The sequence below is a fragment of the Strix aluco genome, chromosome 4 (assembly GCF_031877795.1).
Source record: "Strix aluco isolate bStrAlu1 chromosome 4, bStrAlu1.hap1, whole genome shotgun sequence".
In the NCBI taxonomy this organism is placed as follows: Eukaryota; Metazoa; Chordata; class Aves; order Strigiformes; family Strigidae; genus Strix; species Strix aluco.
The window spans coordinates 104,935,330-104,946,062 of record NC_133934.1 but is presented as its reverse complement, the minus strand read 5'-3'; the positions used below and the strand labels follow the sequence as shown (position 1 = coordinate 104,946,062).

Sequence of the window (10,733 nt, the reverse complement as noted above, 5' to 3'; positions counted from 1 at the left end):
CACTCATGAAACTAAAAACATCAACAGGGCTTTTTCCAAAGTCAAAGCCTGCCAATGGAAGAACAGTTACAGGGGATCAGTTAAAACTCCTTTAAGAGGAGTTGTTACCTACTTGCTTGACACCAGTGAGCTAAATCAGTTTTCATGAGTGTTAAACTGGTTCGTCTACCGGGAGCTAAGGAGTTTGGGTCCACAGCTTCACCTGGCCCAGAAACCCTTCCAGGACAAGGTCCCCGCCGCTGGCCCCCTCTTCTCCCGGCAGCGCTGTGCGAAGGGCTGGCAACATGGGCCCGGGCACCTCCCTGGCACAGGCCCGAGACTGGCCCCGCCACTGCGGCTCGGGCCCCGCCGCCCTCCCGTCCCTCCGACAGCGGAGCGGGCACCGGGCGCTTCCCCCCGTCCTCTCCCGCGGCTGGCCACCCGCTCACCGAGCAGGGCGACCGCTTCCCGGCTGCGCGGGGAGCTGCTCCTCACCCGCCCGCCCACAGACGGAGGATGCCGAGGTCAACCCCGGCTCCCGACGCGTTTCCTCCGGCAGGCCCGGGGGAGGGCCCTGGCCGCGGGGACGGCGCGGCCAGCCGGGGCCAGCCGGCCAGGGCCGAGCGCTGCCACAGACACCGGGGCAGCCCGAGCCCCTCGGCCCGCCGCGCCGCGCCGCCGGGATGAGGCGGGCCGGGCCCTGGTGCCTAGTGCTGGCCGCCGCCTGCGCCCTGGGCCGGGCCCCGCCGCCGCGGGCCGCCGTGCGCTGCCAGGCCGCCGGCGCCTGCTTCAGCGCCCACCTCGCCAACGGCTCCTACGCTGAGGCGCGCAGCGCCTGCGGCCGCCGGCGGGGCGGCCTGGCTTGGCTCGGCGGCGAGGCGGAGCTGCGCCTGGTGCTCGGGCTGCTGGCGGAGGCGGCGGCCGGGCCCGCGCCCTTGTTCTTCTGGGTCGGGCTGACGAGGAAAGCCTCCGCCTGCACCGACACGGGGCAGCCGCTCCGCGGCTTCTCCTGGGAGGGCGCCGGCGGCGGGGCGGCCCCGCGAGAGGTGCCGGCGGCGCTCGGCCAGTGGGCGGAGGAGCCGGTGCGGTCCTGCATCACCGCCCGCTGCGCCGGGCTGCACCTGGCGGCGGCGGCCCCCGACGGCCGCCCCAGCTGGGGCTGGAAGGAGCGGCTCTGCCAGCGGGCGAGCCAGGGCTACGTCTGCAAGTACGAGGGCGCCTGCCCCGACCCCCGCCCCGCCGGCGCCCTCGGCCTCGACTACCGCCTCCCCTTCGAGGAGCGCAGCGCCGGCCCCGGCTTCAGCCCGCCGGGCACCGCGCTCACCGTGACGTGCCCCGGCGGCGAGGTGCGGCTCAGCTGCCAGCCCCAGCGGGGCGGCTTCGCCTGGGAGGGGGCGGCTTCGCCCCTCTGCCCCTGCGGCTACCAGGACCCCGGCAGCGAGCGGTGCGCCCAGGCCGCCGGGTGCCGCGATGCCGCCGGCGACTTCGCCTGCGCCCGCAGCCCGGACGGGCGGGCCGCGACGCCCTACGCGGCCACGGGCGAGACCCCCACCGCCGCGGGCGGCCCCCCGGAGCTGCCCGCCACCGCCACCGCCGGCGGAGGGAAGAGGGCCGCTCCGCCGTCCTCCTCCTCCTCCAACTACGTTTTCGTCCTGGTGACCGTCGCGGTGGTGGTGCTGGTCATCCTGGTCATGACCGTCCTGGGGGTCTTCAAGCTCTGCTTCAACAAGAAATCCGAGGGCCGCGGGGACAAGGAGCCGCCGGAGGCCGGCAGTAAGGCGGAGGCGGGCTCCGCGGAGCCGTGCGGCGCAGCGGGCGGCGACTAGCCCCGGGACGGCGGGGGGCCCGTCCCTCGGGGCTGCCCCCAACGGCAGCTCCCACCCCGAGGCAGCGCTCCGCTCCCCCAGCCCGGCGCCCGCGGAGGAGGCGCCGCGGGAGGCGGCTGAGCGGGAATTGCAGATTGCCGGGCGTGGGGGCACGCAGCGACCCCCTTTTCAGGGGTTTGAAGTCTTTGGACAGTCAAGAGTTTTTGTCGGTCTGAAAAGCAGTTATGTAGGTGCTGACATAAGCAAAATATAAATATAGTGGCCTGGCTGACAGAATGATTACTTATTTGCAGCTGCAGCAGTTGTGGATTTTTATCTTCTCAGAAACTGTTCTTCGGGTGCCTTACTTGGAACAAGCGTAAAGGGGAGCGCACTCACGTCTTGTGATTTAGAAGTCACTCCTTGTCTGAATGGGACTCGGAGGCTCTCATTTTCTTTCTAATTGCTGGAATGTTTGGAGAGGTGAACTGCCATAATTTTGGAGGAAACCGTGACCCATACTTTTCAGACTGACATTCTTATACATGAAGAGCATTTCTATACTTAGAAGGTCATTAAATTGCTGAGGAAGTGGGAGGTTAATGGGGAGTCAGTTTTATACTTCAGCTGATGAAAAGATTAAAGAATGATTTAAAACCTAAATCACTGCTCTGTTTGTTACTTCATACAATATTCATTTTTATTGCAGCAGAGCAATAAATTTTTCAGTTACAGTTTTTCTCCTAAGGTGCGTTGGTACAAAACTTGGTTTCTGCGTGCAGTATGTGGCTCCCTTGCAATCAGACAAGGTGCTGACAATCTGTGCACTGTGGGAAGAGTTCACGTGAGTCCAAATACATCATGCATATTCCATTGGTTTTAGTCTGATATATTGTTTTCCGTGGACTCCCTTGAGAGTAAGAAAGGAAGGATTCACCCTTTGTGCCCCTTTCTAAATGAGGTAAACACTTCTCTGGTGAGCTCCCTTGGGAAGTCCCGTATAGTGCAGCTTTCGTCCTGGCTGCAGAACTGGCTGTCTTTGCAGTTCAGAGTGCTGATGCTCACTTCTTATTATTGGTGTCGGTCTTCAATTAAAGTGGTAATGCTAAATATTGATTCAGGGTTTTCTGAGTGCAGTAAGACACAACTGGATCTCATCCAAGCCTTTTGGGATGCGGGGAGGGTAGGGAAATACTTTCTTCCCTTAAAAGAGCTTTAAGCTGTGAAACGTCTTTTTAAAGATGGTTTTTTGTTTGTTTTCCTCCCTTTAGAGCTGACCTGACTACTGCTTTCGTTTTGTCACTTTCCTGTTGAGTTTGGAGAACTCTGTTTCAAACAATGTGTATTATTACCCATTTTTCTTGCAAGCAAAGACTTGAAGATTAATCTGGTGTAAACAGCTGCTAAGGATAAAGTATGACATACATGGGTTTTTTTCTTTTTCCCTCTCTCTGTGTAATGATGATAGGCTGTTGCTATCTGGGAGACAGTCTTTTGCTTTTATTAAGGGGATCCCAGCCATTTGTGAGCCATCAGGCTGTTTATAGCCGTAAATTCCATTGTATCATGACAGGAATGAAATCGAGCTAGGTGAGAATGCTACTCATTACAAAGCTGTCTCATAATTCGCATGCTTTTCTAATCTATCTGACATTTGTATTTCAGAAGGCAAGCATTTCTAAGCTTCAGTAGGAGGCTTGATTCTACATTCAGATGTCCACAGATTTGGAAAACGACTTAGCCATTAATCCCTTTTGTTTTAATACCACTCCTGTTACTGTAACTGTAAGTAGTTTGTTTTAGGGGGCAGTGTATGTGGAGCTCCATTCTTCTACAAGGGATTGTATAAGCAAATAGCAACTAAGATGAATGAGGGTCTCCCTAAGTTATTATTTCTATGTTTTCCTCTTACCCACATATCAGATGGCTGAAATCTTAATGGGACTGTACAACTGTCCAGGAACGTTCTTCCAAGCTCTAGAAATATTCTGTCTCTGGAGTCTGAATAAGCACACAGCTAAGTGCTGAGTTAAGCGCCTGTACCTGACTACTTCTTTTGGCATCTCTCAGAATTTGACTCAGACTATTCAGTTAAACAGTACAAGTTCATGCCCTTGCAAGCCATTCACCTGTCTCATCTTATTATTCTCATTTTACTCTTTGCCTTGGCTTCCTGTGAAATCACATTTCAATTTCAGAGTTCTTTTTCTTACACTTGAGATTCAGGATTAAGCACTAGACATTTGTCTAAAGGACTACACAAGGATTCTGTTATATTTTCCCTGATTTATAATTTGTCTCAGCTGAAACTAGGCTATTTGGCATCCAAGGATGGGATCTGTCTCCCCAGGTGTAGACATCTCTAACAGCTCATCTAGACTTGTCTATTCACTCAGACTTCCTTACAGCCTATGAAGAGGAGTATGTACTTGCGATTTCTCTCATTTTAGACTAGATGCTGAAAACAGGGCCAATGAATTGCATCCTAAAAGTGCCCTTGCTCTACATTGACTGTAAAGAAAGCCTAGGGAGGCTACTCGTATTTAAATGCCTGTAAAACACACATCTAAAATTAGAAAAATCAGCTAACCTGAGTCTCCAGCTGTGCAAGTCACTTTTCTAAGAGCAAGCTCACAATGCCTTGTGTCTCTTCAAGGCCTGGCTAAATGGCCATAATTTCACCATAACTTCTCTTGTTTTTACACATTAGAGATTCTTGGTTTGTCTATTTGGGTTTCTTTACCTTTTTGCATTCAGTAGAGTACAAAGCCAATAGCATTTGGATTTGATTGGCACCTGAGCAGGTTTGAAATGCATGAATTTCTCTTTCCCTAATGGTTCAGACCAAGAAGTGGATGGTTTGGGAGACAGGATAAAACATTTTTACTTTCCACTCTCAATTTAAATTGTGTCTTTCTTAAACAGGAAACCAACAGATAGCTGACTTACAAGTGGACTATTGGCTTACACCATAACCATGATTCAGTGGTCTGCAAGGCAGATTCAATGCACGGTTTGCTGTTTACATCCATGGGAGGAGAATAAGTAAGGACATAATGAGTACAGATGATCATAACAAGGACTTATATAATAAAAGTGTCTGGTTATGAAATTGGATGCAACTTTCTTTTAATTCTTATGTAACACCATATGTAAAACACACAATCAAATGTAAATATTTTTCCAAAACATAGCAGAGATGGAGACAAATCTTGACCCTTCCCCTCATGTTGTGTACATGTCCTTTGACTAAACATATTATACAAGCATATTATATTGCAACTGTTTTTCCAGTACAGGAAAAAGATTATTTCACCCCATATTGAAGCCATATAAATCACATAAACTTTGTATCTGTGAGTTTTACAATGAATACACTTGTATGGAGGATTTTCAGTAATTTAGTACTTTCAGTTCTAGTGGTTTGTATTAGGTGGGTCTTTTTTAAATTGTACATTCCCTGGGGTAATGTGTAGTGTTATAGACCCTGGCCCTTGACTAGAGGAGTGGATGTAATAATGTAATGATAATGAAATGGTGGACACAAGAATCTGTGAGTCCACATTGTAAAATGGTGATTTCTGCAAAGAGTAGGAATGTCCAAACCTCTCATCTATCACAGTCGTCCAAAAAGTGTCCCCTGTTGCCAATTATTAAGTCTAATTTTTAGATTTCCTGAATTCCTCCAAAGATAGTTTGACTGGTAGGCACATCATTTGTCAACTGGACATTTTATTCATGAACATATGATGAATTTTTAATGGTTTGTATTCATCAAATAATCAGAAATAAAATTTTAATTTTCCCCAAATTTTTAATCATTATTTATACTGCCGAGGGCTTGCTTAAGTGTGTTACAGGATTAAAGTGAAATCTAAAAGTGGACATGGGCAAAATTCAAATACTTCAGAGAACTTTTCTCCTTTTTTAAGTGTAGTATATAGCTTAAAGAAGATTAGAAAATGAATGGATTCTGTGCTTCCCCCAGGAAGTCTAATTTCCTATCACTTAATTTTTTCATGTTTTCAGCCCTCATTATCTTTCCTCATTTATTGCGTGGAGCTTAATCACTTGTACATGCAACTTAGTTCCTTCTAGAAATAATATTTTCTGTTTCTTCAGGATGTGGACATTTATCAAGGCTGTAGAGTGGTGATTCATACGTTTCACTGGTGATATATTACTGACTTGAAAGGCAAACACAGCAAGGCAGCAGCAGTAACCACACTCCCAGGGCTTCAAAATAGGTTAAGCTCGTGCTTTTCATTCTTCCCCCAATATGCAGCCTTGCCTTTCTCCTCTGGACTTGTGGAGCTCTGGCACTGGGAGACTGGAAAGTGAACGTGAACAGGCAGTCATCTGTTTGCAAGCAAGTTTTTCCCTTTTCTGTATTGCAGGCTTGAAGGACTGCTTTGCTGTAGGCGAGGTACCCAAAGGCAGCTGTGGAGGTGGGGAAGGCAGACATGGTGCTGGTCCCGCATTTATGATGTTGTTTCCCTCCTGCCACCTGGTAGTCCTTTCCCATTGCAAGTCTGAAGCAGAAGGATGGGGAAACAACTACTATTATGTATTTCATGGATATGGATTTCATGGATAAAGTAAAGAGCGAGAATCCTGCAGGTCCAGGGAGAGTTTGAGCTGAGGAGGGAGAGAGAGATATGAAAGACAGGCAAGTATCCATCTTTACCAGGATGTATCTATCCTTACCATCCCCTCGCTGCATATTTTTTCAGGTGTTTGTTACTCAAAGTGTGGTGGTTTGCAAACAAATAAACCTTTTCAGTCATTAATCCAGGAAGAGCACATGTGCTGTAATATGTCAGAAAAGCATGGTTTTGTTTTTGGAACGTAACCAGCAGGTCTTGTGTTTTGTACTGATAAGAATGCTTTACACTGTTCCCTGGATCAAACACAGGAGCATAAGGACAGATAGTTTGAGTGAGATTAAAAATCATCTAAGTCAGTAATCTCTCTGTGACGATAGCAAATGCTTTAGGAAATAGAATAGGAAATCTGACATCTGTAAGTGACATTTCTCCTAGGTACTCTAAGGTTGCAAGACTTCGAGTTTGAGAGTGAGTTCATGTCACACTTGGTAGACTTCCATCAATTTGTCTAACAGAGTTTGGATTCGATTTATTACTTTTGGCATCCAACCATCCTGTATCAGTTAGTTCCACCAATTTATTTACATGTGACATAAAAAAGTAGACCAATTCATCTTCTTGATTTTCCATACATTTGCCATAGACTCCTTCAATCATCTCTATCCCGTTGAAGGGTCTATTTAGTTTCTTCTTTTTCAGAAACAATTCTATAGATCTGATTTATTTGTTATTCTTTTTTGCACTTTGTCTTATACTGTTGGATTTCTTGAAACATCCAAATTTAGAAACTGTTGGAGATGCAGGTACAGTATAGTCTTCTACGATGGCTTAACAGTATCGTTTGTTTTTTAAAAGTTACTGACATAACCATTTGTTTGTTCTGACCACTGCAGAGAACTGTGCTGATGTTTTCAAAGAATTATCCCTCAGTTTTTTTCATTTGTGAGAACTTTGAGCAGGAGAAGACCCAGGACAGAGCCCTGTGGGTTTCCAGCAGGTTTCACCACACTTAATAGTACAGCTCTTTCATTAGGGAATTCCTTCTGAATTCCTAGGGGAGCACAAGCCTCTACTAATAGTTTTGTACTGTCCACTGTCTGATTTACTCCAAAACTCCTACAAACTCTTCATTCTTATGAACTTCCACAGACACACCCATTGCCCTTCTTCCAAAAATAAAATAAAAAAAAAGATAATCCATAATAAACAGAGGCAAAAAGATTTCACAGCTTCAACTGTTTCCCTGTGACTCTTGCTTCCAGAAATGCTCTTAAATACAGACATCATTCATCAGCATTAAGTACACTGGTTAGTTTCCTGCTCTACTGGATTTTGCATTGGTAGTTGCTATGTCTTTAGGCAGATATTTCTCTAAATATTTTTTTGGCCTGCTTTAAAATTTTACTATTTATTTGCTAAAGTTTACCCTTTCTTCTGTTTTCTTTATTTGTACTTGATTTCAACTTTAAATTATGTCCGTTTCTGTGGTGTACTGTTTAACCTTTTAGATTTTTTGAGGGGAAAGTGGTCTTCTAATGTCTTCTTTTGATAGGTAATATGTGTTTAATCTGAATCCCTAATATCATTAAATAGTCCCAGTGCCACCTGCAAGCCTTTCCCCTTTTAGCTGTTCCTTTTAATTTCTTTTTAGCATCCTTCTTAATTTATATCCAGCTCCCTGCTTCGAAATGAAACGTTGGCATAGTGAATGTTTTTAGCTTTTTTACTCGAAGTTGTTCATTTTAGGTATGTTTTAGTCAGTGTTCAGCCAAATAATGTCCATTCTTAGGACAAAATCAGGATCTGTTTCTTCTGTTGTGGGTCATCTTACTAATTATGCCAAGAATGAATTATTAAAGATGTCTGGAAACTTAGTTACTAGTCAGTCTGTCATGATAGCAGTCCACAAAAAAAGAGAATGTTTTGTTGTTTGTGTTTAAATTCTTCCCTCTCCAAGAAAGTAAAGAATTGTGTGTATGTAGTGCATGTAGCTTTTTCTCAGAATACAAGCCTCCTAGATTTCATGGCAATAACCCTTCTAACTCTGCCGTGTTAGTGGTGGCATTAAAATGAATTGATTCTCTTTCAATTATACCTAACCACTGAGACGATGAAGAAGATTCTGGTCCATTTGAAGCAATTCTGATATCCTAAGAGAATAAGTAATCATAAGAACACATGAATTAGTCTTCCGAAGTAAAACAAAGTTGCTTTTCATTCTTTTCTAGATTCTGAAGCTTAAAAGGATGTGAAGATAATATATAGCATGAGCATCAACCTATTAATAAACAATGTGCATTACAGTCTGTTCTCACCTATAGTTAGTGATATAATATTATTAGATATCCAAAAGTTTTACATCACAAGTCTTCTTTTACTTACCTACACATCAGACAGATACTAATGAGGAAGATTTCATTACTTGCAGATAAATTGACCACACTAATGCTGTTAATATCCATCGCAATTCCACGCTAAGATCTCTCAAAAAGACTATCCTGCTGGCTTGTCATATAAAGTCAACTTCGCTGCAGTAAAAGACAAGAACTTAGGTTTAAAAGCATGTTCGTCTTTTGTGTTAAAAATTAAAGTATGCATATATTGGTATACATTTACAGAGAATATGCTTTCCTAGTAAAATTTTTGACTGTGAAATCAGGTTTTTTTGAGCAAAATTCTATCTGGTCAGGAGAAGTCCTGAATCTATATAATAGAATAGATTCTAATAATAGAATCTATTTCAGGGCAAATATGACTGACAGATATTTTTCTACAAATATGAGTGTGTCAGGAGATTTTCCTCCATGCTTAGGCTGTTTATTCTCTTGCTTATTTTCAATTAAATCTTAGTTCTAATGAAAAGTTCTTGAATGAGTACACTGAAACCTGCAATTCTCTGTAAATCAGATAAGCCGTTTTGTGAATGTAGCTCGATATGTCTTCATGCTAAACTAAGTTCAGAGTTTCAAGGTCTGTGGAAAGGAATATGTGAACATTACCTTTTGTTCTTAAGAGTATATATTTCTCTTATGGGAAGCAGTTTTCCCACTCGTAGCAATGAAGATGATTTTAAAGTAAAAAATTCTGTAAATCTTATATTATGATGGTGAAAAAGCAGGGAAAATGCTGCTGTATTACACTTCTGTCTTGTTGATATGGAGTTCTTTGTGTTGAGCAAAAATATGGTAAGACTTTTTTCTATTTTAATGATAAAAGGAAAGAAAATAATCCATGAAATTCAGAGCATCTGAAAAATCCCAAATAAATTAATGTTTTAAAAAATCTATTATCTATCCGTTTTCTGCATTGTTTTCCTGAGTTTCTAGTAATTCTGTGAAGTACTTAAATTACCACTTGGTTCTTAGAAAAAATACCTGGGTACTTTCTAACCTTTGAAAAGAACAGCCTGCTTTGAAAATAGCAGCTGACATAAAAACCAAAACCTCATCTTTCTTGTTGAGTTGAAAGTTTATGTATTTGCTGTACCCTACACAATCTAAATTAATTATGTGAAAGAGCCAAGTCCTGCTTTATAATGCCTGTACTGCACTTTTTTTTTTTCTTTTCCTCTTTTCTTAACAAAATGGCCTCTCCTAGGCATCCCACCCTTGATTTTTCTTTATTTCAGATTCCTTCTTCCTAAGGCTCTTCAGTGTCAGATATCCATCAATTTTGCCTTATTTCATATCCATTCTCCCCACAAATTCTTTCTTTTGCCCTGATGTGAATATATCTTGAATGTTTTGCCTGGTCTTCTATGACACCCCATAAAGCCCTGCAACCCTTCCCCCTTCTTTTCCATCATAAATAACAGGAACAACAACAATGTCAATTAAAACCCCACCTTTCCTTCACACTCATAACAACTTCACATACAAGTGTCTGAGAAAGCCATTCTCATAACTTTCCTTCCAAGTTAACTGATGAGGATTTTGTACACTCTTGTATTAGTACAAGCAGCAGATGAGATTCAATTTCTTTTGGACTCATGTGATCAGTTAACAGCAACTGGCATAAAAATTAAAATAAAGTATATATGGTGCCACCAAAAAAATACATTCTCGGTGTTTCTTATCCTTCGTTTCAGTAAATTTTCTTTCATTCATTCATTTGGTCTTGTGATTGATTCGTGTCATTTTTGTAAATCTAAGGCATGAACAGTAGACTAGATCTACAGCTGATGTAGCTGTTCAAAACATCACTGAAATGTTACTGATAGTAGCCAAGAGTCTTCAGTAGGTAAATAGGCAACTTTTCTTATGAAGACGGTCGAGTTTATAGAAAGAACACAAAATGGCATAGGAAATACAACGCATAAGATAATAAGCATGTTTTAATATCA

The 10,733-nt window shown here is 43.9% G+C and overlaps 1 protein-coding gene across 1 annotated transcript; it reads left to right on the top strand.

The window, feature by feature from the left end:
- The first annotated feature begins 495 nt into the window (after positions 1–495).
- On the top strand, positions 496–2,447 carry CLEC14A (C-type lectin domain containing 14A). Its single transcript, XM_074821553.1, is given in 2 exon segments — positions 496–645; positions 648–2,447. Coding segments are annotated over 2 exon segments (1,308 nt in total). The 3' UTR covers positions 1,806–2,447.
- Positions 2,448–10,733: the final 8,286 nt, after the last annotated feature.